This window comes from Gavia stellata, chromosome 4 (assembly GCF_030936135.1).
Source record: "Gavia stellata isolate bGavSte3 chromosome 4, bGavSte3.hap2, whole genome shotgun sequence".
In the NCBI taxonomy this organism is placed as follows: domain Eukaryota; kingdom Metazoa; phylum Chordata; class Aves; order Gaviiformes; family Gaviidae; genus Gavia; species Gavia stellata.
The window spans coordinates 8,075,432-8,093,344 of record NC_082597.1 but is presented as its reverse complement, the minus strand read 5'-3'; the positions used below and the strand labels follow the sequence as shown (position 1 = coordinate 8,093,344).

The 17,913-nt window shown below is 42.6% G+C and overlaps 1 protein-coding gene across 3 annotated transcripts in view; it reads left to right on the top strand.

Moving 5' to 3' along the window:
* FRMD4A (FERM domain containing 4A) overlaps nucleotides 1-17,913 on the top strand; it is a 212,682-nt gene that overhangs the window by 136,194 nt on the left and 58,575 nt on the right. For all 3 annotated transcript variants that reach the window (XM_059816142.1, XM_059816143.1, XM_059816141.1), the window contains exons 6-8: nucleotides 124-180; nucleotides 2,693-2,715; nucleotides 10,401-10,484. In XM_059816142.1, the coding sequence (XP_059672125.1) occupies nucleotides 124-180; nucleotides 2,693-2,715; nucleotides 10,401-10,484 (164 nt within the window). The remainder of the gene's footprint in view (nucleotides 1-123; nucleotides 181-2,692; nucleotides 2,716-10,400; nucleotides 10,485-17,913) is intronic.

Sequence of the window (17,913 nt, the reverse complement as noted above, 5' to 3'; positions counted from 1 at the left end):
AGGGGAGAAAACTGGCACTGCACGCTTCACCATGCAGTAACCAGGAGGAGATGCAGGTCCTCCTTGCAGGAGCTCAAACTGACTCAACTGTCTCTTTCTTTCTTGTTCTCTTCACCTTTCTAGGAACTCATTGAGGTTGACAGTGAAGTGGTGTTTGAACTGGCTGCATACATCTTGCAGGTAAGCACCCTCCTTCTCTTGCTTTGTGTTTCCTTGTGTTGCATTAAATCGCTTGACTTGCCAAATCCAAAATGGCTGTACAAAAGTGCAGGGGTTCACCCACTTGCAGGAGAAAGATGTCTTTACACAGTTTTCATCATTTATACCAATGCAAAATAGATACAGAAGGCTCTCAAACCAGACCTCTCCATGCATGGAGCAGATTCCACTACCCAACATTTTGCATATATAAATGCATATTATGTTTGCACAGATATCCAAGTTTACACAGATATCCAAGACCCTGAGGTATGATGTAAAGCCAGAGAAAATCTAAAAGTGATGAATGCAATTTCCTAGGTGAAATCCATATGCAATGGATTCTTCGCCAGTGACTTTACTTGCATTTGTTTTCCCAATGGAGCTTGGCCCTCTGATGATCTCTGTAAGGTTCTATATATGCAACAGTCTGTATTCTCCAAGGTGGGCAGAAGGGCTTAAAGCTTCCCAAAAAGCTTCTCCAGAAAAAAAAAGTGTCTTTGAAAGTCCTGCTCTTCAGGAAGAGAGAAAGGGTCAGAGAGCAAATTACGAGCAGCATTTGATAAATCTCTGATTCCCAAAGAGGAATCTTCTTAGGGTAGTGGAGGTGTTTTTTTGTAGCAGATCTCTTTTTAGGAGCATGACTGTGGGAACAGAGCACAGATAACTGTCAGATGATCCTTGTTCCCCTTTTGTACAGTGTAGTTTTAATTTTTTTTTCCATCAGCCATGAAGCTACAAGGAGCCATGTGAGCAGACAAGCCATCTCATCAGGCTGCACTGATAAATAACAATGCATTGCACTTCTATAGCGCTTTCCATGTTAAAGAAGCAATTAATGTGTAGAGATTTTAATCTTCATTAAAATCATTTTATGTAACAAAAATGGAGTGAGAGAGTCAGGATGGGGGACTCAATTAAAAGCACATTATAGAAATTGCATATGGGCTGTTGGGGGAATACACATCAAACAACAGGCTCATTGTGAGAAGCAGCAGTAGGGTTATGAATCTATTGTCTGCTCATCCTAATGAATAACTTGAGCACTTAGTAATTATACAGCCAGATCCAGATCTGCCACTGTAACCGTTGTTGCTGTGATTGTTTCTCATCACAAACACAGGATGTTACGTGTATTCCTGTAGTAGTTTGATGTGTAACTTAATGAAAACAGTCAAAACAAGCCACACCTCTGTGGTCTGTAACCAGAAATTACTGCAACCCATGTTTGTGACAGGATCCAAGCAAAACAAGAGGGATCAGTACTTCTCACTGCAGCATGTACATCAAAGAACTGAAGTATGGAGAATCTACCCTACAAAATTGTTTTTTAAATTCAGTATGTTCACCCCTGTGCAGGCCAGGGCACATCCTTTGGGTTTTGCTCTGTGTTGAATTATGATCATGATATGCTTGAGGACTCCTTCCCATGAACCAGAGGAGAGCTTGTCTGCCCTTCACTTCACTCAGATGGAAGTAGGAAGATAGTCAAGAACTGTCAGAACTCAAGTGATTTAGTCTGCAGCCTTATTTCAAATTGTTGTGTTACCAGAACAAATTAAAGTACCACCAAAGCTCTGAACTTTACCCCAGCCTCAGGACTGAAGCACCACTAGACAGGGGCTGGCAGGTTTGTGGATGGCTGGATGGATGTAAAGACAAAAGACCTGAATGCAAAACTCAGTCCTCTTGCAGTGGAAACTCTCTCACTGCACAAATTACATTCTTGCACTGTGCTTTCTGTGTGGCTGACAGCAAATGAGGTGCTTTAGCATGCATCATATGAAATGCATATTGCCTATGGAAAATGCAAAATGCGTATTACATCTGTTGAGGTGGGGACTCACCAGATTTTGAGGGTTCGCCAGATATGCAGTTAGACTCAGGTACTAATCTAACTACTGAAGTGGAACATTACCCAGCCCTTTAACATTGGACTGTGATTGTAATAAATAGAAATACCTAGATATATAATTAAGGGAGCTAAATACTCCCCCAAACACCCAGCAAGGAGTTAGAGAAACCTGTGTCTTGCATCTCCTTGAAAGCTGACAGTAAGGTAGCTTTTTGAAAGTCTAGTTACTAGAAAATAACGAGAATACTTGTAAAAAGAGTCAGGGGAGTTGCAGTCTCAGAGGCTACAAAGTCACTGAGACTTCAGAGATCTTCTAGTAATGTAGCATCCACATTGACCAAAAAAATTACTTATTTACTAGCATTATTTTCTGCAGCTTCTTGGGTATCCACTAGCAGAATGAGGAATAATCTGGCCCTGTATTAGTAAAACCTTTTGTTTGTTAATCTGCCCAGCTCACTGCATGTATCATGGCACTTGACATTAGATACTTGTTCCAAAAAATACATGAGGAATCAATTACAACAGGAAATTGCTGCTAAATGAATTTTGCAAATGGAAAATCTTGAACAGTCGTTTTCTTAATTTTTTTTTCTATTTCTAATAATATATTTTTAATTTTTCTCCCTCGTTTTGCAGGAGGCAAAGGGAGATTTTTCAAGGTAGGTGATCTTAAAAATGTTTGTCATTGCGTGTTGTGAGAATGAATATGTTAAAATCACTGTGTGAGCGATGCAACTCAGTTGTAGCTGTGTAGCGACAGGAATGCATTGCTAACATAGACATCGTGTCTCCTGAAATCATTTCTTCACAAAACACAGCCTTTGACCAGAGCATGCCTTGAAACAGCATTGTTTGTGATTTTGTTGCTGACAAATATGCCCATGAAGTTCAGGAAATAGACTAGTCTTCAGAAGAAGTTACTAAGGAAATGACTTTACAATACTGTTATATCACAGATCCAGCCAGAGGCAACATTAAAATTCCATCACTAATTGATATTTCAGCTTGAATTTGGACAGAGTTCTCAAAATCACAATTTAGATAATTGGTTTTGTTGAACTTCCAGTATCCCTTGAGCCAAATCTTCAGACTTGCTGTAAGAAATTCAGAGAGGTGCCTGTGCTTGGTGTTTCAGGAGACTGCTAATGAAATGCCCAAGAATTTTCATTTAAGTTGATAGTATCTGTCAGTTACACATTAGTAGCAACCAACGGTCAGATGGCTGTTTTATGCCTTGTGAGAAACATGAAAGTTCTTAATCTGAAGTTCAGAAGAACTGTCTGTGCTAAGAATTTCACATACTCCATATATTACTTCTGCTGACCTGAATGTGAGTTCAGCTGGAGGACCACAATATCCATTGCAGTTAGTTTCAGAGAAGAAAACAAGGTGTGAATGGGCAGTGAGGTTGAATTGCCAGATGAGCCTAAAGAGGTGTCTTAATGTTATCAGCATTGAGATACACGGAGAGAAGACTGTAATGATACTCTGTGCACCCATAGGAGGCTGTGAATAACAGGCAGGTTCCACCTTCTGGTGGACTGGGACTTCTAGCCAGCTAGAATTGAGACAAATCAGTGAAAAGGAACAATGCGTTGCAAATATTGCCTGCCCATCATGGAATCTGATATGACATAAGGTAACCCTTGCTAAAAGGAAGTTTAAGTTCTGCCTTATCATTTTTCAAAACCTTAATCAACTTGCAAAATCCTGACATGCATCTGACCACAGAAACACAAGCCCAGTCTTGCTTCATTTTTCAGTTCCACCCGATTTGGAATAACTCAGCTATCAGCAGTGTTTATTCAGGGGGTTCTGCAGTACATGTGGCTCTTGTACTTTTCAGTCTGGTTTTCAATGCACTGCCGAGTGCTTAGCCCAGAAGAGCTGGACCAAGCAGAGTTTTGCCATTCAAACCTGTGATAAACCACATCTTCCACTGGTTTTGCTATGAAGAACAATATTTAGTATTTCTCAGAATATCTTGGACATCACGAAAACACACCCAAAAAGTGCACATTCAGACTACGAAACACAGAAGAGAAAGGAATCAGATGGCTCGGGGTTAATAGGACTGAAAGCATTTTATCTTCAAGTATCTGTTTCCAGACCAAAAGTGGAAACAGCCTGTGGAAAGCATCCATCTGCTAAAAGCTGTTTGATGTCCCTTGTAAAAGGAATGGATAAGTTTATCACAGTGCATTTCTCTAGGCCACAGAGAAATGAGGAACCTTCTCTGAGAGCACAGAAGATACCTCAAAACATGGTGTTAACTGCTTCCTCCACATTGGTGTGGCAGTCATCACCATCCCCATTAAAACAGTTAGGTCTTAGGTCTTTCCACCTGTGGATCAGAATGGTTTGAAGTGGAAGAGGGAATCCTTACATCCAGGTCAGGCAGAGAAGTGGTGTTGTAATAACAACTTGCTGACACTGCCAGGGATCTTAATTTATAAATGGGCTTTGGTGGCAAAGCACTCTGCCATATTAGTGGAGTTTAAAGCCTATTCTTGGAGGAAGGTAGAAGAATCCTACCCTGACCCTCTACAGTCTAGGAGAAGACTTAGCATCTCCAGAGATGTCTGTCCAGTGGCTCCCCTCTAATGTGCACTGACATGGGTTTATGTGCTGGGTGAGATCCAGGTGCTACTGAAGTCTGACATGAGGTCACTGTGGTCAAGATTTTGCCTGCTGAGATTTGTGGTTATTTGTATCAGCAGTGTAAAATCTGGGAGGCAAATCAAGCCTGGGGCCAGCCAGAGGAACTGCAGATGGAGACAAATGTTCTGACTTCTCTTAGGGCTGAAGTTAGCTTCAGTGTTTGTTTGAAGTTAGTTGATGTTGAAATGCTGTTTGAAATAGAAGTGGCTACTCTTTGAAACAGAGAAGCTCTGCGGTTGTGAATGTCTTGCTGCTGAGATTTAAAGATAATATGTTGTGCATGGCAGCATACATTGCGTGAAGGCTGAACTCTTGAACTCCTGCTTTGTTTTTGAAGAAATAAGTTAATTCTAAAGGGTTGCATGCTTGGAACGCAGACTGCAGATTTCCCACACCTGTCCTGTCTACTGCCACCATCAGATTTATAGCCTGTGAGACTACAAGTTTCTCTTTGGCCTTGATCCAGAAAAGTGCATAAGCCCTGGCTCATCTGTAGCAATGGGAGAAATGCTGTTCCCCATGGGAGCCTTCCTATCAGTCACTGCTGATCACCTCAGGTGCTGGGATAGCTAATGCCAAATTGTCACAATTTCAGCTGCAGGGTGTCACCTGCCCATGGTGGCCTCCAAACTCCCACTGTACCCAGCTGGTGGATCACAAGGGGCTGGTTCAGGACTCTTGAATGCAGTTGCAAGCCTGCTTTTTGGGCCTCATGGGAGCTCAAAAAACAGAACTGATCTTACAATCAGTTTTCTACCTCTGTGAACTGCTGCATCTACAATGACAGCAGCTCCTACTGCTGCTTTTGAGGAAATCATCCCATGCCTCAGAATAATAACTGCGCTTATAGTACTCCTCTTTCCTTACCCCAAAAGGGGCTTATGTGCCATTTCAAGCATGTATCCTGCATCCTTTGGTAGGGCTTCATCATGTACGAGTCCCTCAGTGCTGATTCTTGCCACCTTGGAGTACTGCCTAACTGAGGCATCGCAACGACTGCCAAGTGTTTGGTAAGCCTGGAGAGTACATGGTCTGAATCGCCCTTATCTGTCTTGAACTAATATGCCACAATAGCCTTGACAGATCAGTTTGGCATCTATATATAATGAACAATTTGTCTGAGGCCTTTTCCATTTCTAACGTGTGTTTCATTTCAAAAACAAACCCATCAGAAACCCGGAGCTCCTGAACCTATTTAGCTCCATCAAGAAAAATATTTCTCAGAGTTTGCTGTAAGTGGCCTGGTCCAACTCAGTATTTTGCAAGCAGAGTTGTACAAAGGGCACATCTCTTAGTTGATACAGATCGAGGCAGAACTTGAGCTCAGCAAGGTTTTAAAAAAAAAAGTTATTCTCCTTAAGAAGTTCCTAGTCCTCTGCATTAAAGGAGAATGATTTTCACATTATTTAAGAGACTCTGCAATTGCTTCAGCTGACAAGACTGAAAAAGGTTTACATTTAGGCAGGGACAGACCACTGCATTTAGGACATTTGGGTATCTCTATTCCACTGATTGTCAGGTTGAATAGGACACTTAAGGTTGAATCTGTGCTTTTCAATATTAGCTGCAAAAATTTTGACTTCAAAGGCACAGAATCATGTGTATAAAGCTCCTAAACTAGTATCCTGCAGACAGACGTAAAGGTTATTAACTCAAGCTAATCTTGTTCTAGTTGGGAGCTGAGTCACACTTGGTTGGCAGAGCATCGGCAGGACAAATTTCAATTCCTTAAATGAACACAAATCCTACAGGTGAGACTCTCTTTAGGCCTACACAGAGGAAGGAACCAAGGTGCCCTGGCTAATTTGGAGGGGAGCATACCATATTGTTAAAATAGTTGAGATATTTCCCCTAAATTAATCCTACCAGACTTAGAGTCCAGTCTGACATTGACCAAAATCTTTGGGGAACTCGCAGCAACTTTGGTTTTAAATGTTCGGAATCCAGCTCTTCAACCTTAAACAGCATTTACATCAAAGCAGCTGGAAATAACATATACTGATCATTTATCCCACAGTTTGAGGAGTGGAGAGAAAAAAACCCTAAATAAAACAAAATCCTGAACCGTTGCAGCTAGTTCCTCAGACAGGTTCTCATTGCTATATTTCTTCCAGTTAAGCAATATGAGACATTTCGAGTGAACTCCATGCATCTCCCAGCAACATATGAAAGAATAACAAGGGAAGAAAGCAAATGGCCAGTTTCCTGTTAAGCAGAATTTCACAATAATTTCAACGTTGGGCAGATGGTAATCTAACATAGTTTCAGGCTTACTTTTCTTTCTGTGTAACCAAGTGACATTTAACCAATTAGAATTTATTAAGGGGTTACAAAACCCAGGCTGCATTCTTGCAACCTTATGGAGAAGATCCTAAACGCTGTATTTCAAATGGTACCGTTTAATCTGAGAATCTCAGACTCTGCATTTCCTCTTGCATTCCACAGAACGAATTATCATGCTGAGAAGAGTTGATAAATTTAACCAGCAGTTTAGTTTTGTTACTGATCATTGTTATTACACATGCTAGAGAATGTATGGACTTCCTGAGGCATAACTGCATATGTAATCTTACTCAAAATTACTGCAGGCAGTTTGCAAAAACTTGTTTTTCACAAAATGCTTATGAAGTGGCTAGGTAGGCCTTTTACCCTCATGTGTAGACACAAGTGCTGAGGTGTGGTGACTAATTTATTTGGCCAAGACTCATTAAACAGGCAGTACCAGAACTAAGACCAGAACTCTGGAGTTCTGTTTTCTAGGTCCATTCTCCAGTCAGTCGACCTTATTTCTGGATATCTAACCAGCTTTCAGGAACCCATGCAGATGGCTTTTGCAATTCAGTCTTTTAAATATTACAATTTCCACCATAGCGCAGGAATAAAGTGATCTAGAGGACACAGAGAAAGTGTATTTGGAGCCTTTTCTCTGTATATTAATAAATCTGTGTCAAAAGCACCCTTCCATATCTAACAACCCTGGAGGTTGGACACTTTCGAATATAAAATAAATGCAGCACAAGTGACCGGATTAAACAAACACTTTCTAAATGCAGTAATAAAATAAATACACTGAGATATTTCACTAGAAATAGTAGGAAAGGCAGTATGTACAAAACCACTTGTGATCCTGCTGGAAACATTTTAAAAATTAAGGGGTTTGGTGTTTTAAAAGGAGCCAAGAGGAAAGTGACCTCATGGCCACTAGTTCAAATGCAACCTGAGTCATTATTTTTTTCCTTTTTCTTGATTTGACATCCTTTTGGGAGTCTAAATTCATTTGTCTTGAGACAAATGCCAGAAGACTTAGTGAATATATGGACCATGGAAGGAAATACCTTTTTGTTCCTGGAAGTGATTACCTGAAATAAATACATTCGGTGCTTTGAAGTTGTGAGGCATTACCTTTACTATATTTTCTAGGTACTGAGCAGAAATGCTAATCCAATCCAACAACATCACTAAGAATATCTTTTTCTCTGATTCTTAAAAGACTTTTTATCACAGTGCAAGTAAGCTTTGCTCCTCATTGACAGAAAAGATAGAGCTGAGTGGTGTTAGCCCTTTCTTTTATGAGAGCCATTACGGGTTCAGGCTTTTTCCCAGACTCTCAAAGATAGTTAGTCACCACTAATCTTGTCCTATTTGACAGTTTTTTGGGCTCAGAAAGTCCCTATTTGGAAATTACTCCCTGTGTTCCCAGAAAAGTTTTGGAAATTTCTCAATTTCCTTCTGTGAGCAGCCAGCCTTAAAAAATCTTCACTTGAGGGGAGTGACTGCTGCTTGTGCTCCAATTGTGCTGGGTTCTGTTTTTTTTTCCCGGTTTCTGTCATTATGTCAAAAAACTCAGTAAGAGCTGAGTATGCACATGCTGTGGAGGAGACATCCCTGGGCAGACCCAGTAAACTCCGTAAACAGCAACAGCTTGTTTTCTAGGCTGTCAGTCACAGAGCAAAGCAGCCAGATCAGCAGATATCACAGAACAGAGTAGCTTCTTGTTCAGACTTGTGTAGATATTTACCTGCTATGGAAGGAAACATCTGAATAGCTTTTGAGCATTTGCACTCACAAAGGAGGATCTATCTGATGGTCAAATGCTCATGAGATTTAGGCAGGAGTGGGTGTTCAAACACTGTTTGTCAAGAATCATTTGACTTGTCATATGAGGTGCTACTGAGTGGTTTTCTATGTGTTTAGCGTGGAAGTGGTTGCCTTAGTCATTTCTTGTAAGCGCTGTTCACTCTGCAAAATTTGAACCTAATTAAGACTTGGTCATCTCTGTCATAGATTTCTCTTGACTAGAAGTTGTGGTCCTGTTTTAAAACTACTTAATCAATTGTCTGGGAACTACCATGACAATAAATGCCTGTAGAAATACCCAAAATGCCGTCTCCAGGATTTATGTTAGTGGTTTACCCTATGGCTCAACCTAGCAATTAACCTGCAAACTCCAATTAAGATAAACCCACCTAGGTCTCAGGCAGAGTCAGCTGCTGGGATGTGCAAATGGAAAAATGCTGTGGGAAGATTTTTATAAGAACTGAAGCTCATGTCTCTACAAGCAACCATACAGACTGTCCCAGAGACAAGAACAAAACTCAGGGTGACCTGGTACGTGCAAGGGCTCCTTGGGCCTTTAGCAGATGTTAGGATGGCTGGTATACAGCTGGGGATGCCAAGACTACCTGTCTGCCTGGTTAATGGCCCTGCTGCCCTACAGGAGAAGCCAGTGAGCTGGGAAATCTGGAGCTCATATCTCCCTCCACAGCTTCAGGACAGCCACACTTTTTGGCAGGATAAAGGGCAGGGTACAAGAAGGCAGAAAAAAACTGCTATTAAGAAGTAACACAATAAACATTAATTCTTTGGCACGCCTCAGTGTCATGTCTGGCCCTCTTGGCTGTGTATTTCTACAATATTAAAAGTAACAGCAACACTGTCTTCCTTCCCAAGCCTTTGAGGGATTTTTTTTCATGTGTACACAATTCCTTGTGTGTTTAAAAGTGGGAAGGGAGGCATTTTGGGTTTGTAGGAGAAAATCCCATGGTATCATTTCATCTGTGAGACTCTGTCTCCCATTTCATGAGCTCTCCTTGCTCTCTGGTGTGCAGTGATGCTGCACCAGCTAGCCAGCATGGCCACTAGAGGTTGCAGGGAGGAGATCCCACGGAGGGTTTTGTGTAGCAGGACGTAAATTCAAGCTGGAGTCTTATCAGTGAAGATGTGCAAAGGCCAACATCTGGGGCAAGAGGCTAAGAACAACCTGTGATGCTAAGAAAGCAAATCATTACTTTTTACAGCAAGTTGTAAGGCATTAAATAAAGATGCTTTATTGCAGCTGAAAGCACCACTTTTTCTTCTCTTCCCCTTGATTTTTTCTGTGTATGGACACGTCTGTGGGACCCTGCTCAATGAAATCTGACATGGTGGCTTTTGTGTCCAGTCACTGTTCGGAAGTGCTTCAACATAACCATCTGGGAGAGCTTCTCTCCAATTTTGATAATAGAGGGAAAAGTTAACTGGGCTGCCATAAAACAAATAAAGAGAGAAGAAAAAGGAAACCCCTGTGCCTTTTGTTAAGGAGGAACAGATGTAGAGCTGTAGCAGCCTGCCAGCTAGGTCAGGTCATATCAAATATTGTGGTTGTTTTCTTGTAGCCTGATCTTCCTTTTGAACTCTTTTTCAGCAATGAAGTTGTAAGGAATGAATTAAAGAAGCTGCCAGCCCTTCCAACACCAGCGCTGAAGGAGCATCCTTCCCTTGCTTATTGGTAACGTATCATTCTGCTGAGCAGCTTTGCAGTGTCTTATGCAGAACTCGGCTCTGGCAATAAGTGATCTGATAGTGGAACTGGGATGCAGGGATTCCTGCTTTCTAGCTCCGGGTCTGCCACTGACTCATTGCATGATTCAACACAAGTAGAGCTACCACCCTGGGCCTTATTTTCCCTGTCCACCAAATGGCTGCAGTAATATCTGTCCAGAAAATTCACTGTAAATGTGCAAGTGTCCTGATGAAATCAAGAGGCCTAATGTGCCATTTCCTTTCCCAGCAAAGTTTTCCCAGTTTGAAATGTCAATGTTTTGCACTGCTCTGTGTTATTTTTGAGTGATTGAGCTTCATCTTTCAAGTCCTCTCTGTATGGCACAGCTGAAATAAAAAGGATGTGTTTCTCCTTTTATACGAACTGGGTGATATTCAGAGGTGGAGGCTTGTGAGTTCTGTCTTTATTGCACTGAAAATTAAATCTAGGCTAGGAGCAGGGTCGCAATTAAATTTTGTATGCCCTACACATAGATTCTTTGTGCCACCCTGCCTATCCCTTTTATCTGTTCAAATAGGAAAGAATTTGGGGAAAGACTGTTCATTAATGGGGAGATGCTTTCACTTGATTTTCTGTTTGTTCCTCTTTCATGTTTGTCTTTAAAGCATTAGGCTATAAGCCTGGGGGTGGGAGTGAACTTCTTTATCTGCTACTCTTTTAATTTCAGCATCTTGGTAATCTGAGGACAGCATGGGGAAACAAATCAGTTTGTAGTTTATGATGATCTCAATTCTTCCTTTTGCCAGGAAGGCCATCCGCTTTTCCTGGCATGGCTACAACACCAGAATTAGCTGTACCTAGTGTCAAGCCATAGGCAAACTAGTCTGTCTCCTAATCACTTTCTGAGCACATCAGGAGAGACTCGGAGTCCCAGGCTGAGGTCAGGAGCACTTACACAAAATCTGTGGATCATCACAGTCTCCTGGCGTTTCTATCTAAAAATCAAACCAAATCTTTGTGAAAATTTGATAAATGTAGGCTGTTGTTTCACTGTTTTCCCTGTTTGGAGCATCTCCTTCCTTTTTGCACACATTAATCCACACATTAAAAAAAGTGCATTTCCAGACAGGTCGGTGGCCTGGTCTGACAGACAAACTTGTAGCTCAAGCTAAAAGCTGCCACAAGAGGAGTGGTGGGAACAAGTAGCCATGGGCAGGGAAGGCAAATCTGACCCTTCAGCAGCAACATGGACTGAGATCTTACTGAAGTGCCCACATAGCCTTTGCTTCGGTTGCCTGTGGTGGTATCCGTACACAGGAAAGCAGTGACAACCCAGGCTGCCAGTCAGGCCCCGTCTGCCCATCAGGATCTGTCTGCTCCCACTGTCAGCAAGTGTTAGTCAACATGCCTATGCTAAGGACTTCTGCTGGGAAATCTCAGTGAGGGCTGGGACTGCCTCTGTCCGTAAGACACTCTCCTTGGTTTGGGCTATGTTCAGTCACCTGAAGCAAGAAGAGCCATGTAAAAACCTCATGCTCAGAATGTGAGTATTTACAGTTATACACAAGGTACAGCACTTCTTGCAGCTGTACTTAATTTTGTGGGAGTTCTCATGTGACTGAGAACAGGTCGCAGGTTGGGAAGCTGGTTGTTTCCAATGGGGTAATAAAACCAGTGGCTACAGTCCTGTGACTCCCTTGTGATTTCAGTTCAGTAACCAAGTCTCAGAGACCTCTTATACATCAGTAGTTCATTATTTTTTGATGGTGGCTTTTTCATATACACCCTCTGAAATGCTGAATGCTCTCAAGAAGAGGCTGCTGGTGAATCGGGCAAAAAGCCTCTGAAGTACAGATCAAACTTCAGTGACCTAAGAGGGCAGATTTTTAAAACTGTGTTTTCTGACATTTCTGCATCTCATGCAGATTACATACAGGATACAAATTTCATCCTGTTCTTTTCTGTGTGCCATCAGTTTTATGCTGCAGTTCTTCAGCATTAGCACAAAGCAGTAACAAGTGAATTTCCAACTCTGGAAAGAACCATTTAAAACATTAGAGGTGGGATGGGTAATTGCTCTAGTTAGTTTGAAACAAACAAACAAAAGAACACTGTGCTACATTTGTGTAGGCTGAAATGGACTAAGAGGCCATAAAATGGATAGTCAAGTAAATACTATGATACCTTCAGCAAGATACTATGATAGATCTGCATGAAATAATATAGCATTTCCATCACATACTATCAAAAAGCATCACCTGTTGCTCCTGTCAAACATAGTAAGACCAGTGGGATGAGTCCTGGATTCTTAAGATGCAGCGAGGGCTGAATCGGCACAGTTTGGTGCCTCCGGCTCCACCTTCATGGAGTCTCCTGGTTGCATAACGTTGCTGCAGGCCTTTCCCTTCCCTGTAACCTCTTCTTGGAGATTTGTAGACATCACAACAAAGATGAAGGTTGCAGTTTTTATATCATCAAGTTTTTGTTTCCAGCTCTATACAGATGAAGAAGAATCAGTTGCACATCTTGTCCTCAAGTATCTCTTAGCATCACTGATTACTGGTGAAGCAAGGAGTGTGGGGTTTTTTTTTTCTTTTAAATGAAAGCTGAGCTTCTGGTCCTCCCACACAGTCCAGGAACTGGGGCCCTGAGTTTTGATTTCTTTTGCCCATGCATGGAAACAACTGACAGTATTTATTATTTTAGACACAAAACTAATCACAATGAGACAGGAGAGAACTTGCATTAGTTCACAACACTCCTTTCCAGCCATTGTCATTGCATTTTATCTCAATTCAGATCCTCCCCAGCAATCCAGCCCAGTACTAGGTTGCCAGTAAGAACGCAAGGAGGAGATGCAATGGCACAAAAGTGGGTGCTAGAATGGGATTTTCAACAGACCAGGGCGAAGATAAACTTCTCTCAGGTTCCAACAGACTTTGAATGCAAGCTTGTTTTTAGCAACCTAAAGTGTCAGCATTGCCAGAAAATTCACCTCTGAAAATATCAGTTGAAAATCACTATTTAGTTTCTGTAATACAAGAGAGACCTGAGGCTCTGATCCTGCTCTTGGGCCCTTTGGCCCAAGAGATACTCTGCTGGCTTCAGTGGGACAGCATATGACTGCAAATAAAGCTGTTAGTAAGTTTGAGAATATAATCAAGATAGGCAAAGGTTAGAAACAGAACAACAGTAAGGCACAGCAATGTGTGGACAGCTATTTAAAACAGCTCAGTGTGCTGGGAAGAGAGGGGGGAAACAATTACCTTTGAAAATCTGGATCTGATGATGAGAAACCCTGGCCCTGCATTTGCTTGCAAGTTGTCTGCCATCCAGTTCTGTAAGCTACTGGGACAGGAGGGATTTCTTGGTAGTTCTAAAGATCTTTATCAGAGCTGTCTCCTGTAGGATATCATCCATGTACTAATTTTTGCAGCTTTGGGGGGAATGTTTTATGAGCTGGCAAACAGACAGTAATGCTTCAGCAGCCTCCGTGTCTCCACATTAGTTAAGCATCCTCTTTCAGCCCTGCATTATGAATGAGTTTCTGTGTCACAGACACAGCAACAAGCCAGAGCAGGGGGCGAGGAGATGTCAGCTGGTGGTCCAGGCGGTGTCCCAGCACTCTCCCAGCTGTCAATAGCAGTATGGCAGCTGCCCAGAGACGAACAGCTGAAATGATAGGGGAGAATGTTTATAAGCTCTGCTAATGCTCCTTCTGACCCATGAATGATTTTGCTTGTTTTCCCTGGCACGTGCTGGGCTTATCCCTCTGTCCCAGAGCTGGAGGCAGAAAGTGACCTCTGTGCTGGATGATCCTTCTTGCACAGGGCAGCAGGAATAAAAAGGAAGTTCAAAGAACTGTTAGAGGATCGACTGTCATGCATCTGGGGTGGAATTCATCTGACCATGAACATTTCTTAGTGTAGACCTCTCTGTCTGAGCTAGGTGCCCTCAGCTCCCTTTGCTGTCAGGATGAACTGTGCTCTGGAGTATCTGTTTCTTTCCCCAGAGTGTGACTAACTCAGTGTTGCAGAAATGTGAAAGGCAGCAAACCCCACTCTTAAATATTCATGGCTCGATTGATAATTCAGGTTTTATATTTTTTGTCCAAAAGTAGAAAAAAGGATGATACTTATCTGGCATTTAACATCTGTAGACCTCAAAACATTATACAATGGAGAGGAAGATCATCAGTATCCTAACGAGGCAATGGAGGTATAGAGAGTGTTGCTTGCATTTGTTCAGGAGAACCTGGACCATCCCACATCTTTTAGTATGGGCTGAGAACATAACTTTATTTATCCCACTGTTCAGGAAGGCTCCCTGACATCTCATCTGTCCTTTTGAAAGAAATGGGTCATTGATTGTCTTCCCTACCCAAGGGGTATGGTCTGGGAACATATCCATTATTTTATAATAATCATCTATAAGAAAGCAGAGCACATCCGGAATCACGTCAGGTAATGACCCTGTAGGTACATCTATCCTTTCCTTGAATGGCATCAATATGAGAGCTTGATCTGCACAATAAACTGCACAGAGTGGAAACCAAAGCTAAGAGCGTTTTCCACTGGAGAAACTCCATTGTTTTCTGAGAAGTCACTCCTGGTTTGTTCCTGTCTGAGACAGAGAGGAATTGCATCCACATGTAATCACGGTTTTAAGAGGTAATTTCAAAGGGCTGTAAGCCCTCTCCGTCTATCTTTTTTATTAAGAATGATGGGTTTTGGAGATCTTCCAGTACTGAACGCTCATGTAATTCAGTTACTGCTCCAAAAGTAATCCTGTTTATGATAATCATGGCAGGAGACCCAGGCTCTGCCTTCATGTGCACGCCCATAACATCTGCGGTACTTGCTTGGATCAGTGGGCTGAATATGATTTCATAGCTGTTGAATTTATAGCTTACAGATAATTTTCTAAGCATTAAAATTATTCTGAGGGATTTGATGGGAGAGCTGGGCCATTCCTTTATGCATGAAATTTGTCACTGACTCAATCAGCACCCTGTACCCACTGTGGCGTTCTGGTGGGACATCACTTCACCTTGCCACAGTCAGAGCCCTTTTATTTTTGCAAGTGACTTTCGGAGGAAGTCACTTGACAAGTGAGTAAGGAAAGCAGTTACTCTCAGACAAATTACAGGCTTGTGCGGGAACAACTGGCCCTGCTGACAATCCAACAGACCGTCTATTTGAATCGGTCTGTGCTGTCTACACTGGTGTTTCTGGCCCTCCCCCTTCCTTCCTGCATTACCAGGGATGGATGCAGAGTCCTCAGCTCCCCTGTGCCAAGGCCCCATGTCCCATCTGTGCACAGCATGTCTTGTTTGTCATGTCACAGTGCAGTTTGTCCTCCTTGTAATGTCACAGAACAGAACATCCTGTGTGTGATGTCACAGCAGTCTCTGTGTGGCCTCTACCCTTGACATCACTGTGAGGGCCTTATGAAGGCTGTGCCCAGCAGGGGCAGGGGAACTTCTTTCTAAAAGAGATTCTGGCTCCACACAGATCTCTCTGGCACAAGGATGCATATGGGGAAGGCAGGAATGAGAAGACGCAGCCATGTTAGCAGGGCTATTAAAACGCTTTGCAGTCTTCCACAAAAGTCCCCGTGGACATCTCTGACCAGTTGTGATGAGGTCATCTACCAGACCATCCCACGCTGCTGTGCTCCTTCACACTGTCTAGCAATAAAAATAGCTTCAGTTCTGCCTGGGGAAGGATTACCGCATGGTGGACAACCGTGTGGCTGTAAAGGCCCCATTAGGGGCCCCAGCTGGACCTAGGAAATGCAGGGAGGGAGGAATGCCAGTTCACATTGGCCTAAACTGAATGCAGCATGGCATTAGATAGACACTTGGTACTACTGGAAGCTTATGCAGTGCCAGGTGGGGAAGGCACAAAGGTGGCATAAAGGTAGTTTAAGTTTCCTTCTTTTTGGACTGGCAAGGTCTGTACAGTATCTCGAGGGGACTCAGCAGATTCCTTATCCTTGGTGTTGCAACATAAAGAGCAAGAGATTGGGTTTAAACCTGAGGACTTGAGTATTCTGTCATGTCAATGTAACAGAGCTGGTCCTGTGGGCATTACATTGCTGGAAGTTAGAGAAGAACCAAAGTCAGAGCAGTCTGAAAGTACCAGGCTTGGAGGCTGTGATGACTTGCATGGCCGTAGATTGAGGAATTGAAATCAAAGGAGAGCACTGTGAACCTTCGAAAGGAGATCATCGGCTCATACTTTGCCATGCTGCAACCTTGCTAGCACAGCTGATTGTGTGCATCAAATAGCTCTGGTTCTGTGCTCTCCTGCTACCCATTCACTGGAGAAGAAGGAAGGAGATTCTTTGAAAGTGAACTTACAGATGTCTGTCATTTGGGTCATGCTGATCTGCTCTGGATGCTACATCTCTACCATGTATAGGTGAATGTCTCAACATGCATTTATCAAACACACCCAGAGCTCTTCTCTGACACAGAGGCACACTGGTGTGGAACCACATCCATCTATACCATGAAACTGTCTTAGTCTCCAAAGCAGTGTTGGGAATGGGTCCTGGTGCATGCTAACTCCCCCATGCATAGCCAGGCGTTGCCTGGGGGAATGCAAGTTAGTATAACCCATGCAAAGTATGCAAAGGCACATCAGTACTTTAACAGTAAAAGGACCTAAGTTTGGGTGCCTTGGAAACATTCCCTGCCACTGTTTAACCTGCTGTTACAGACATTGCCTCTGTGAACACTAGGAATTTAACTCCTTGCTGAGAGATTTTTCCAGAGCACTTCCACTAGTGCTGCTGTACATGTTTTTGTGCAATTTCAATGAGGAGTAATCTGTGAGGCTTAGGGCTATTACTGGTCACCAATTTCTGAAAGCTTTGCTAGCTTTCAGAGAACTTGGTGGGCTTGGAAAGAAGTTGCACCAGCTAGGGCAAAGCAGAGCTTGAGCAGCTCTGACACACATCTGTTTGCCACACAATGTAATATCATGGGTTTCGTTTCTAGATAAGAAAAGTAATGCAGAGAAGGAAAAGTCTGTATACGTAGATACCATGTTTGTAAGTAAAAAAGGTCCCTACAGAAAGCCAGCTCCTAGGAAACTATTTTTATTCTCAGTCTGTAAGTCCCACTTGTTTACCCTGAGCTGCATCAAATCCCCTCATCTAACACACCTGGCCACAGTCATAAGGGATAACAAAAAATGTTTTTACAAATACATTAACAACAAAAAGAGAGCCAAGGAGAATCTCCATCCTTTACTGGATGCGTGAGGGACCATTGTCACCAAGGATGAGGAAAAGGCTGAGGTACTATTAAGCCTTCTTTGCCTCAGTCTTTAATAGCCGGACCAGGGATCCTCAGGGTATTCAGCTCTCTGACCTGGAAGACAAGGATGGAGAGCAAACTAAACTCTCCGTGATCCATAAGGAAGCA